Genomic DNA, 14,207 nt, shown 5'->3' with positions numbered 1-14,207 from the left:
GAATCTTAGTTTCTACTTCTTTTTTCTTTTTTTCTTTGCCAGCCTTCTGATGTTGGTTAGAAAGTTTTAATTAGCAGGAACATGGCCACAAAACAAACAATATGATGGTAACAGTGAAGAATAATTCATTGGAGGTACTGTGCTGTAAATAACTGAGAATTGACTACAAAGAAGAAAGTATTTCTTTAAAACCTGTCCTTTGGGATAAGAACTCTCAAGTCACTTTGTTTTTCTCATAAAGATCAGAGGTACACTGCTATTTTCATCACATTATATCAAGGATACAAACTATCAATGTGGCTTGTCTGTTGATATTGACTTTGATCACGTGTTTTGAGGTAGTGTTTGCCAGGTTTCTCTACTGCAAAGTTACTCATCCCCATACAAACTGTCATACTCTACTCTTTAGAAGCAAGTCATTAAGTACAGCTCATACTCTAAGCTTAAGAAGTGAAGCTCCACCAGCTTGAGTGGGAAAGATCTACATACATTATTTGGAATTCCTCTGTAATGGGAGATTTGCCTCTTTTCCTCCATTTATTTATTTAGTCATTTGCGTCCCTATGGACTCATCTATTTTATACTTTGTGTTATAATCTAATACTGCAATACAGACAAACCTCAGCTTATGACCATTTGACTTACTTACAAATTTTCAAGTTTATGGTGGGTTTATTGGGATGTAATTGCATGGTAAGCTGAGGAGCATCTGGACTTATGGTTTGACCTATGATTTTTTGACTTTATGATGGGTTTGTTGTGGTATTAAATGCCTTTTCAACTTGTAATATTTCTAACTTATGATGGGTTTATCAAGTCATAGCCCCATCAGAAGGTGAGGAGTATCTATATTTTATTGCTGGAATTTTCCCAAATTTGGCAATCTTTCAGGATGACTCCTCTATCCCTTTGCCATGCCCTCATTTTTTTTTTTTTAATTCCTTACTTTCTGGTACTATGAGATTCTCCAGGTCCATCTCATATTTCCCCTGTCCTGGTCGTAGAATCAGTTATTTCTCCAAGGAGCTCTAGTTCCTTTTATTGGAGAATGATATTAGAATCCAAGGTCTTAGCACTGGGTGTGCTAGTTGCTACTAGGGTACTATTGCTTCTAGGCCCTCTCAGGACACAGGGCTAGGAACTATACATATGTATACTGACTCATGTACATACACATGTGTAATTATTTTTGTATCTATTCACTTCTGTCAATATTAAGTTAAACATGAGTACATACTGATGTCTCTGAATCGAATCCAGTACCACATAGTTCATCCTAGCCTTCTTTTCTTGATTATTTGTACTTCCCACCTACAGATCATTTACTTATTTTTTCAATCTTAGTATACATGTATGGCTGTTTCAGAATTGTTGAGAAACAACTTTGCCAATTAGAGTGCAATGTTTATGTATAGTTTCTTTATATTTTGTTTTGTTTTATATTTTCCAGAAGAAACACTGTTTCACAAAGTTACTTTGAGACTATATTTTGATTCATTAACTAGGTGTATGCTATTTCGATTCTCTTGTTAATTCTTACTTTTTTTGTTAATTTCTTGTGTTCTTTTACTTAATTTGTTGTTTGGTAGAATTTCCCTGTGAAACTCTCTGGGGATTGATACTTTTTTTACTTAATTTGTTGTACTTATTATAAGTTTCTTTTTGTTTTTTTGCTGGTGCTCTACCACCATCCCTTTGGACATTTTTTTTAAGTTGTGTTAAAAACACATAGCTTAAAACTCATAATCTTAACTATTTTGAAGCAGAGAGTTGAGAAGTGTTAAGTATATTCACATTGTTGTGCACATTTAAAAAATTTTTGTTAGCTCAATATTTAATCAATTTATTTTCAATCTTTTATTTTTACTAATAGCAGTGTTTCGTGTTATAAAATTTCCTCTGATCACTGCTTTATATTTATCCCATGGATTCTGATATGAAGTGTTTACATCATCATTATTTGTTTTAGAGGTACTGTAGTTTTGGTTTATATTTTTCCTTTAAATCAAGAGTTGTTTAACTGAAGGTTTTTAAAATTTATTTTTAAATGTATAATGGGCACTTACCAACATCTTTCAGTGCCTCTGCCTTCTTTCTCTGCCCAGCCCCCGGTAACCATGATTCTACCCTCTACTTGTGTGACATCAACTTTTTAAAATTCCACATATGAGTGAGATCATGTGGTGTTTATCTTTCTGTGCCTGGCTTATTTCAAATGTATTCTATCAATTGTAACTTGCTAGTGTATTGCATGTATTCTGAAATATGCTGATGAGAGGATGTATCTCAAAGGTTATCAACCAAAAACTAAATATAACCCCATATTTTCCTTTTTAAATGCTGCACTTATGCTTGTGTTTCTCCTTTGAGGGAGCAAGAGTTAAGTTCAGCTTTTGTTTCCAGATTTAAGGGTACTTTAACAAGTGAATCTGAATATGTATAGTAATGTAACATTTTAACTTTTGTAGAAAGTTTTATAATTATCCAAGGACTGTTTACCTTATCCTTTTATGGACAACAACAAGACCTTTTGGTCAGCCACATTTCTTATTTTCCTTTTCATTTCTATGAATAAAAGATTCAGTTGACTTCATTTCTGGTGTTTTAAAATTACGTTTTATTTAATGAGTGCTTCTTCATTTAAAAATAATATAATCTGGTCACAAAGGCTACATTCTCATCTCTGGCCATAAGATGGTCATAGTTCCAGGCGTCAAATGCTGTTCTACGACCAATTGATCTTGATCTCTTCCTGGAGCTGATTTTAAAAATCATTCTTTTAGAATCTGCCTCTCTGATATGCTCACTCTCTGAATTTGTTATTTGTATCAGAAATAAACTCATGTATATATTAAACTAACAAAAATGTGGAATTATTTTAGCAATTTATATGGAAATGTTTCTAAGGAGCAGGGTGAGATTGTACCTCTACTTATGACATTTATAACTGCAGCCATCTGTTTAGCTTATATGTATGCATTCCAGGAATTCAAGCAAAGGGCAAAAGATCGTGATGCTTTCCATGTCATTCAGGATTGCAGTGGTTTGCCATACAAATAAAGAAAATTAAGTAAAAGTGTGAAGACCTGTAAAATACAGTGGACAGATTGTTTATGGCTAACAGAAAATGCAGAGTTCCTTTTCATAAGAGAGTTGGACAGAAGAAACAGTATTTTTCATATTCTTATTTGCAAAAACTTTTCTAATATGTCATTAAGTAAAATCTGATCACAAATACAGCCTTTTCTCCTGTAAGAGCTGTCCTAACTCTTCTGTTTAGCTACATTTGCATAAGTATTTTCAATTTCTTTGTCTTCAGGACACGTGTGGGTAAATTCTTCACGGGCATAGGCATTGTGGAGATAACGCCAGACTCCTGAGAATTCTGCTGGAATGTCAAAGTCACGATATTTCTTGGCAGCAACCTAGAATTTTGCAAAAAAAAGAGGAAAAAGAAAGGCATCAGTAATATGTCTACTATGTAGAAATATATCTTAGAAGTCAAGATTATCAAAGGCATCTTACTGACACAAAAAGCACTATAAAATAAACTATGAAGTAGACTCGAATCTTGGACTATTTTGATGTTTTGTCTACAAATGTTGACAAAACCATATGCTTACAGTCATGTTTATATTGATTCCATATTTAATTGTGACTATATTTAGTGGAAGGAAGCACAGAAAATGAGCACATATCCACCACCACTAGACTAAGACTTTATTTAGAGTCCTATGTCTTATTTCTTTACGTATTCTCTGTGTTTGGCATAGGAGTCAGAGAGCAAATTCTGCATAAGTCTGTGCAATAAATATTTGTTAAATTTATGATTAATTCATCATAATATGAATAGCCCAAATTGGTTATTCCCTATTATGATCTAGGCACTGCTCTAAGCATTTTAAATGCTTTAATTTATTTAATTCTCTTAACAATTCTGTAAAATAGGTAATATTATTATCCTTTATAAAATAAAGACAAGACAGTGGCAAATACCTTCTGATTTAGAAAGAAAGAAACAAGTTTTGGCTGGGCGCGGTGGCTCATGCCTGTAATTCTAGCACTTTGGGAGGCCAAGGCAGGCGGATCACTTGAGCCCAGGAGTTCAAGACCAGCCCGCGCAACATGGTGAAACCCTGTCTCTACAAAAAGTACAAAAAATTAGCCGGCCGTAGTGGCATGCACCTGTAGTCCCAGCTACTCAAGAGGCTGGGGTGGGAAGACTGCTCGAGCCTCGGAGGTGGGGGTTGCAATAAGCCTTGATCATGCCACTGCACTCCAACCTGGGTGACAGAGCAAGATCCTATCTCAAAAAAGAAAAAAAAAAAAAAAAAAGAAAAAAAAAAAAGAAACAAGTTTTAATACTTCCCAGAAGAGATCATTATGGATTTCCTGTCTAAAGAGAAAAAAGAGATGTAGATACTACACATGATGATGATGATGATAATGAGAAAGCTATAATATAATAATACTGCACTGGAAGGTCACTGTGCTTTGTGCTGGCAACTGGCAAACCCCTCCCACCCATTCAGCCTGCCCTATAAAGACTTACTTTAATAATATTCAGCTTGGGTAACAAGCTACAATCAGCCAGTGTTAGCTGATCCCCATCCAAGAATAGTCTTCTGGAAACTGTGGGTTCCTCAGCACTGTCTGGATCAATTTCATCCAAAAGTGGGGTGTTTAAGTAGTCATCCAGACGCTTGAATTCTTTGAGCAGAGATTTTTCAAAATCTGAGACAATGAAGTACTTGTAAATGTATTGTCTTTTGACTAAATACATTCTAAATATGCTTTCCTCACATTTAGACACCTCTATCTATACATACTGCTTACACTGGCTCTTCAACATCTAGTTAACTATTTAGAATGCTCAACTACTCACTGATACGACAAAGTAAGCTCAAATAGTGAGTGTAAGTCTTTTGGGTTTTTCTTAGGGAGGTGCATTGGCAGGAGAGTAAAAGAAAGAAAAGTGACACATGTTATCCAACTCAGAAGAGTTAGAAAGTGAAAGAAAAAACACAGTTCTTGTGACTCAGAGGACAATAAACCTATTTAAGAATGTTCATGGGAAATGGTAGGTGCCACAGTTTAAGAAACCTTAAAGGTACACAGTCTTGCAGTTAGCTCACACCTGGTAATTGCTATATTGAATCTTGAGTTCTAAATATAATAAAACTTCATGCAAGGGAATTTCAGAGGAGAGAACAGACAATGAGGGGAAGACTAGGCTAGTCCCCCAAATATACTATATATTCAGGAAAATTCTATTTTTGCTGAGTGAGAGTATGAAAAGTGAGGAAAAACAGAGATTTAAAGAAAGGTATCTTACTCTTATTTGCCTCCTTTTGCGTATTCTTAATGTATGCAGAAAATTTGGCAAAGAGGTTACAGCCCACATCAAAAGACTCCTTGTACTTGGGACTCAGGTGAGGGTACCTTAAAAAGAAACACGAGTCAACTATCATTTGCACGTAACATGACAGAAACCAGGTGCCCTAGCTTGCACTATACTGAAAATAGAAGTTCTGGAAAATTGCGCTGGAAACTAAACACCCTTAGAAGTCTCTCAGTAGAAGTTTATATTTTTTTCCAATCTCAGAACACTTTAGTTTCTAAAGTTCACGGGGAAATCAGTTGTCTGGAATCCAAAGCTCATTTATCTGTTTTGGCTGGGCGCAGTGGCTCACGCCTGTAATCCCAGCACTTTGGGAGGCTGAAGTGGCTGGATCACCTGATGTCAGGAGTTTGAGACCAGCCTGGCTAACATAGTGAAACCCCGCCTCTACTAAAAACACAAACATTAGCTGGGCGTGGTAGTGGGCGCCTGTAGTCCCAGCTACTCAGGAGGCTGAGGCAGGAGAACTGCTTGAAGCTGGCAGGTGGAGGTTGCAGTGAGCTGAGATCGCGCCATTGCACTGCAGCCTAGGGGACAAAAGTGAAACTCAGTCTCAATAAAAAAGAAAAGAAAAAGAAAAATATGATTTCAAATATTGCAACTTATAAAACAAATGATGGAATAAATTGGATGGAGAAAATGGGAAAAAAGTAGCCAAGATATCCTCTCTTAGTAATACAAAGCTCAGTTAGCATAATTAAATAAAATAATGTAATAATATAATTCACCACATTAACAAATCAAATAAGAAAACCCATATGATAATGACTAGATGTGGAAAAGTATTCAAGAAAAAATCAGCACCTCATGGAGATATCTGTGCTCCCATGTTTACATGGAGAAACAACCTAAGTTCTCATCAATACATGATGGATATAGAAATAATTGTGATATATAGATAGAAACTGTGATATATATATATAGAAATTGTGATATATAGATAGAAATTGTGATATATAGATAGAAATTGTGATATATATATACTAGAATATTAATCAGCCTTAAAAATAATGAAATCCTGTCATTTGCAACGACATGGATGAACCTGGATGACATTGTGGTAAGTGAAATAAGCCAGGCACAGAAAGACAAATACTCCATGATCTCACTTATGTGTGGAATCTTTAAAAGGTGAAATATACAGAAAAAAAGAATAGAGCAGTGATTACCACGGACAGTGGGGGGAGGAAATAGGGAGATGTAGGTCGAAGGGTACAAAGTTGCAGTTACGTAGAATGAGTAAGTCTAGAGATGTAATGTATAATATGAAGACTAATAATATTGCATACGGAAAATTTGCAAAGGATAGATTTTAGGTACTCTTACCATATAAAAAGGGTAACTATATGAAGCGATGGATATGTTAATTTACTTGACTGTAGTAATCATTGCACTATGTATATGTATATCAAGACATCATGTGATATACCTTAAATATATACAATACAAACAAAGGCTAAAACACTCAATTCCTTTTCATAACACAAAAAACTCACTGCAAGCTAGAAATGGTCAGGTCAAAAACTTAGGTATCTTCCCTGATTCCTCTCTTTCCCTCTAACTCGACATTTGATCTATCAGCAACTCTGGTCAGCTTACCTTTCAAAATGTATTCAGAATCTGTCCACCTCCCCTGCCCCTGCCCAGTCCAAAGCCTACATTACTGTAACATCCTCCTGACTAATATCCCTACTCCCATACTTGTCCCTCATACACCAGGAATATTCTCCACCCATAGAGCAATCATGTTAAAATGTAAGTCATACCATGCCTTTCCCCTACTCATTATCCTGCAATGTCCTCATCTCAGAGTTAGAGCCCAAGTGCTCATAGTGGTCTACAAGAACCCACATGATATGAGCCACCTTCTTTCCCACCCAGTCTATTAACCACCCAGAAGCCAGAGTGATGGCTTTCCCCTACTCAGTACTCTGCAATTGTCTTATCTTATTGAGTCACAGCCTAATTCATTACAGTAGCCTATAAGGACCCACATGATGTGATCCCACCTTACTTCTCTCATATCCCTCACTGGCTCAATTATGACACAGACTTTCTTGCTATCATTCAAATAGGCCTGGAAAGCTCCGGCCCCAGAGCCTTTTAACTTGGTCTGCCCTTAGATGAGGGGGACATATGCATTTTCTCTCACATATGTGCATGCCTTGCTCCCACTTTTCCTTCAGGTCTTTTTGATGGGTATCTCTTTCTAAGTAAAGCCTTTCTGTGGACGCTCAATGTAACACTGCAACATCACTCCTTTCCATAATATCACTACTTCTCTCTTTTGCTCTATTTTTCTCTTTAGCAGGACAGTTTTAAATTACCTGTGTTATGCCTTCCCCAACCCCAGGCAACACAGTATGGAGAGAGATGCCCTTTCTTTGGGAGAAGAAGAAGTAAGTGAACACCAGACTTTGCCTCAGACCCAAACACTGAGCCCAACACAGTAAAGTCTAGCCCTGGACAGGCCATGATTATCCCAGACTTTAGGCTGGTCCCCACAGACTTGAGCACTAGGCCAGCCCTTGTAGCCCCAGTGTCCAGGCCATCCCTGCAGATGTAGTCTCCCATCCTTGGGCCAGTAGCCCCAGACTCCAGACTTCCTTCAGCAGCAGGTCATACCTCCAGGCTTGCACCCCTCCAAGACAGCCCCTTCACTTCAGGACAGCCACTGTACCCCCAGACTCAGCTTTCAGACCCTCTCCATCACAAGACTAGCATGTTTGGACCCCAGTTTAACGCAAACACCCACAGACCCAGTATCCAGACCAACTCAGCTCCAGGCTGGCCTTCACGCTCCCAGGCTTTGAGTCTGTCCCAGTGCCACATTGACACCCATGGACCTCAGCTCCAGGCTGGCCCCCATGACCTCAGGTACCAGGTCAGCACCCAAAGATTCAGCCTCCAATATAGCCCTTATGGGTACAGACTCCAGGCCAATCCTGGTGGCCCCAGATTTCAGGCTGGCCCATTCAAGCTCAGGCTTCAAGCCCAGACCAGGCTCCAACCCAGCCCAAAAAAGGCTGGCCCACACAGCCCTAGGCTTCAGGTCCAACCCAGTACTAAGCTGGCCTCTTCAACCCCAGACTTTGGGCAACAGTAGCAGAATACACATTATTTTCAAGTGCATGCAGAATATTCACCAGGATAGATCATATGTTAGGCCACAAAACAATTCTTAACCACTTAAGAAGATTGAAATTATATCAATTATTTTTTCCAACCACAATGAACATCCTTGTCTTGTTTCTGATCTTAAGGGGAAAAACTTCAGTCCTTCACTGTTGAGTACAATGTCAGCTGTGGGTTTTTCTTTTTTGTTGTTGTTTTATTGGGTATTTTATTATGTCAGAAACTGTGCTAAATGCTATAAATGCTTGATCATATTTCATCTGTGCAATGTATTTTTTTCATTTCTTTTTTATTATACTTTAAGTTCTAGGGTACATGTGCACAACTGCAGGTTTGTTACATATGTATACATGTGCCATGTTGGTGTGCTGCACCCATTAACTCATCATTTACATTAGGTATATCTCCTAATACTATCCCTCCCGCTACCCCCTCCCCACAATAGGATCCGGTGTGTGATGTTCCCCTTCCTGTGTCCAAGTGTTCTCATTGTTCAATTCCCACCTATGAGTGAGAACATGCAGTGTTCGGTTTTTTGTCCTTGTGATAGTTTGCTGAGAATGATGGTTTCCAGCTGCATCCATGTCCCTACAAAGGACATGAACTCATCCTTTTTTATGGCTGCATAGTATTCCATGGTGTATATGTGCCACATTTTCTTTATCCAGTCTATCATTGATGGACATTTGGGTTGGTTCCAAGTCTTTGCTATTGTGAAGAGTGCCGCCATAAACATACGTGTGCATGTGTCTTTATAGCAGCATGATTTATAATCCTTTGGGTATATACCCAGTAATGGGATGGCTGGGTCAAATGGTATTTCTAGTTCTAGATCCTTGAGAATCACCACACTGTCTTCCACAATGGTTGAACTAGTTTACAGTCCCACCAACAGTGTAAAAGTATTCCTATTTCTCCACATCCTCTCCAGCACCTGTTGTTTCCTGACTTTTTAATGATTGCCATTCTAACTGGTATGAGATGGTATCTCATTGTAGTTTTGATTTGCATTTCTCTGATGACCAGTGATGATGAGCATTTTTTCATGTGTCTGTTGGCTGCATAAATGTCTTCTTATGAGAAGTGTCTGTTCACATCCTTTGCCCACTCTTTGATGGGGTTGTTTGATTTTTTGTTGTAAATTTGTTTGAGTTCTTTGTAGATTCTGGATATTAGCCCTTTGTCAGATGGGTAGATTGTAAAAATTTTCTCCGATTCTGTAGGCTGCCTCTTCACTCTGATGGTAGTTTCTTTTGCTGTGCAGAAGCTCTTTAGTTTAATTAGATCCCATTTGTCAATTTTGGCTTTTGTTGACATTGCTTTTGGTGTTTTAGTCATGAAGTTCTTGCCCATGCCTATATTCTGAATGGTATTGCCTAGGTTTTCTTCTAGGGTTTTTGTGGTTTTAGGTCTAACATTTAAGTCTTTAATAATCTTGAATTAATTTTTGTATTAATTAATTAATTAGGTGTCAGGAAGGGATCCAGTTTCAGCTTTCTACATATGGCTATCCAGTTTTCCTAGCACCGTTGATCAAATAGGGAATCCTTTCCCCATTTCTTGTTTTTGTCAGGTTTGTCAAAGATCAGATGGTTGTAGATGTGTGGTATTATTTTTGAGGGCTCTGTTCTGTTCCATTGGTCTGTATCTCTGTTTTGGTACCAGTACCATGCTGTTTTGGTTACTGTAGCCTTGTAGTATAGTTTGAAGTCAGGTAGCATGATGTTTCCAGCTTTGTTCTTTTGACTTAGGATTGTCTTGGCAATGCGGGCTCTTCATATATGGCCTTTATCAGATAGTAGAAGCTATTTTCTATTCCTAGTTTGTTAAGTATTTTTATCATTAAATGGTGTTAGAGTTTGTCAAATGCTTTTTTATGCATCAATTGAGATAATCATGTACTTTTTGTCTTTTACTGGTATTATTTATTTCTTCATATGGCTTCATGTTTCTGTCTGGTGTCCTCTCATTTCTGTCTGGAGGACTCCCTATAGCATCTTGTAGGGCAGGTCTACTAGCAATAAATTTCCTCAATTTTTGTTCATGTAGAGTGTCTTAATTTCTCCTTTATTTTTGAAGGATCATTTTTGCCAAATAGAGAATTATTGGTTGACAGGTTTTTTTTTTCTTTTAGCACTTTAAATATGTCTTCTCTCTTCTTCTGGCCACCATGGTTTCTGATGAGAAATCTTCTGTTAATCTTATTGAAGATCCCTTCTATGTGACGAATTGCCTCTTCCTTAATGCTTTTAAAATCCTTTCTTTGGCTTTGGCTTTATATAATTTGATTGTAGTGCATCTTGTTATGGATCACTTTGAGTTTATTCTACTTGGAGTTCATTGAGTTTCTTGGATGTGTAGAGCAAGATCCTTCATCAAATTGTCAGCCATAATTTTTTTCAAATATTCTTTCTACCTCTTTCTCTTCATCCCTTCCCTCTGGGACTCTCATTATGTACAGCTTGGTAAATTTGGTGGTGCTCCACAGGTTTCAAGTTCTATTCTTTATCTTCTCTTTCTGAAGACTAAATAATTTCAACTGACCTATGTTCCATTTTGCTGATTTTTTTTTCTCTGTTCACGTTTGTTGTAGAAAACCTCTAGTAATCTCTGATTTCTTTGAGCAGTGGTTTGCAGTTTTCCTTGTAGAGATCTTTCACCTCCTAGTTAGTTGTATTCCTGGGTATTTTATTCTTTTTGTGGCAATTGTGAATTTTTTTTTTTTTTTTTTTTTTTTTTTTTTCTGATTTGGCTCTCGGCTTGACTGTTTTTGGTTTATGGGAATGCTAGTGATTTTTGCATATTGATTTTGTATCCCAAGACTTTAGTGAAGATGTTTATCAGCTTAATAAGCTTTTGGGCTGAGACCGTGGGGTTTTCTAGATATAGGATCATGTGACCTGCAAACAGGGATACTTTCATTTCCTCTCTTCCTATTTGAATGCTCTTTATTTCTTTCTTTTGCCTGATTGCCCTGGGCAGGACTTCCAATACTATGTTGAATAGGAGTAGTGAGAAAGGGCATACTTGTCTTGTGCTCATCTTTAAGGGGAATGCTTCCAGCTTTTGCCCATTCAGTATAATGTTGGGTGTAGGATTTTCATATATGGCTCTTATTATTTTGAGGTATGTTTCTTCAATACCTAGTTTATTGAGAGTTTTTTTTTAATGAATGGATGTTGAACTTTAACAAAAGCCTTTTCTGCATGTAATGAGGTAGTCATGAGGTTTTTGTCTTTAGTTCTGTTTATGTGACGAATCACATATGTTGATTTTTGTATGTTGAACCAACCCTGCATTCCAGGGATAAAGTCTACTCGGCACAAACAAATGGAAAAACATTCCATGCTCATGGATAAGAAGAATCAATGTTGTTAAAATGGCCATACTGCCCAAAGCAATTTATAGATCCAATACTATTCCTATTAAGCTCCCATTGAGATTCTTCACAGAACTAGAAAAAACTATTTTAAAATTCATATGGAACCAAAAAAGAGCCCAAATAGCCAAAGCAATTGTAAGCAAAAAGGACAAAGCTGGAGACATCACACTACCTGACTTCAAACTATACTACAGGGTTATAGTAACCAAAATAGCATGGTACTGGTACAAAAACAGGCACAGAGACCAATGAAACAGAAGAGAACCCAGAAATAACACCACATACATAAAACTATCTTATCTTTGACAATCCTGACAGCAACCAACAAGCAATGGGGAAAGGATTCCCTGTTCAATAAATGGTGCTGGGATAACTGGCTAGCCATATGCAGATGATTGAAACTGGACCCCTTCCTCACATCATATACAAAAATTAACACAAGATGGATTAAAAACTTAAGTGTACAACCCAAAACTATGAAAACCCTGGAAGACAACATAGGCAATACCATTCAGGACATAGGAATAGGCAAAGATTTCATGATGCCAAAAGCAATTGCAACAAAAGCAAAAATTGACAAATGGAATTTAATTAAACTAAAGAGCTTCTACACAGCAAAAGAAACTGTCAACAGAGTAAACAAACAACCTACAGAATGGGAGAAAATTTTTCCAAACTACGCATCTGACAAAGGTCTAACATCCAGCATCTATAAGGAACTTAAACAAATTTACAAGAAAAAAATCACATTAAAAAGTGGGCAAAGGATATGCACAGACACTTTTCAAAAGAAGACATACATGCGACAAATAAGCATATGAAAAAAGTGCATTACTGATCATTGGAGAAATGCAAATCAAAACCACAATGAGATGCCATCTCACACCAGTTAGAATGGCTATTACTAAAAAGTAAAGAAATAACAGATGCTTGCAAGGTTGTGGAGAAAAGCAAACACTTATACACTGTCAGTGGGAGTGTAAATTAGTTCAACCATTGTGGAAGACAGTATGATGATTCATCAAAGATCTAAAAACAAATACAGTTTGACCCAGCAATCCCATAACTGGGTATATACTCAAAGGAATATAAATCATTCTATTATAATGACAGAGGCACATGTATGTTCACTGTAGCACTGTTCACAATAGCAAAGACATGGAATCAGCCTAAATGCTCAACAATGATAGACTGGATAAAAGAAAAGGTGGTACATATACACTAGGAAATACTATGCAGCCATAAAACAGAACAAGATCATGTCCTTTGCAGGGACATGGATGGAGCTGGAAGCTGTTATTCTTAGCAAACTAATGCAGAAAGATAAATCCAAATAATAATGCATATTCTCACTTATAAATGGGAGCTAAATGATGAGAAAACACAGACACATAGAGGGGAACTACACATACTGGGGCCTATCAGAGGGTGGAGAGTGGGAGAAGGGAGAGAATTAGGAAAAATAACTAATGAGTACTAGGCTTAATACCAAAGTGATGAAATAATCTGTGCAACAAACCCTTAAGATACAAGTTTACCTATGTAACAAACCTGTACAAATACCCCTGAACTTAAAATAAAATTTAAAAAAAGAAAACTTCTAGTGAACTTTTTGAACATTATTATACTTTTCAGCTTCAGAATTTCTATTTGGCTTATTTTTATAATTTCTGCATTTTTATTGATATTCTTTATTTGTTGAGACTTTTTTTGGCTTTCTGTAGCTTTTAAAACATAGTCAAGACAGTTGATTTTCTTTTATTTTTTTATTTTTTTATTATACTTTAAGTTCTAGGGTACATGTGCATAGCGTGCAGGTTTGTTACATATGTATACTTGTGCCATGTTGGTGTGCTGCACCCATCAACTCGTCAGCACCCATCAATTCGTCAGCACCCATCAATTCATCATTTATATCAGGTATAACTCCGAATGCAATCCCTCCCCCCTCCCCCCTCCCCATGTTAGGCCCCGGTGTGTGATGTTCCCCTTCCTGAGTCCAAGTGATCTCATTGTTCAGTTCCCACCTTAGAGACTTAAATGTTAGACCTAATACCATAAAAACCCTAGAAGAAAATCAAGGTAGTACCATTCAGGACATAGGCATGGGCAAGGACTTCATGTCTAAAACACCAAAAGCAATGGCAGCAAAAGCCAAAATCGACAAATGGGATCTAATTAAACTAAAGAGCTTCTGCACAGCAAAAGAAACTACCATCAGAGTGAACAGGCAACCTACAGAATAGGAGAAAATTTTTGCAATCTACTCATCTGACAAAGGGCTAATAT

General features: G+C 37.2%; 1 protein-coding gene across 2 annotated transcripts in view; it reads right to left on the bottom strand.

Annotated features, from left to right (window-relative positions):
• Positions 1–1,402: 1,402 nt before the first annotated feature.
• Positions 1,403–14,207, bottom strand: part of CLIC2 (chloride intracellular channel 2) — a 38,398-nt gene continuing 25,593 nt past the window's right edge. Inside the window, exons 3-5 of one of the 2 annotated variants that reach the window (XM_010385218.2) lie at positions 5,336–5,442; positions 4,553–4,734; positions 1,403–3,425 (exon numbers count right to left, since the gene is read on the bottom strand). In XM_010385218.2, the coding sequence (XP_010383520.1) occupies positions 3,264–3,425; positions 4,553–4,734; positions 5,336–5,442 (451 nt within the window). In that variant the 3' untranslated portion in view covers positions 1,403–3,263. The remainder of the gene's footprint in view (positions 3,426–4,552; positions 4,735–5,335; positions 5,443–14,207) is intronic. The other variant, XM_010385217.2, reaches the window with a different exon arrangement.

Source organism: Rhinopithecus roxellana, chromosome 7 (assembly GCF_007565055.1).
Source record: "Rhinopithecus roxellana isolate Shanxi Qingling chromosome 7, ASM756505v1, whole genome shotgun sequence".
NCBI classification, from domain to species: domain Eukaryota; kingdom Metazoa; phylum Chordata; class Mammalia; order Primates; family Cercopithecidae; genus Rhinopithecus; species Rhinopithecus roxellana.
Note: the sequence above shows the minus strand (reverse complement) of the source record. Positions and strands in the feature narration are given on the sequence as shown.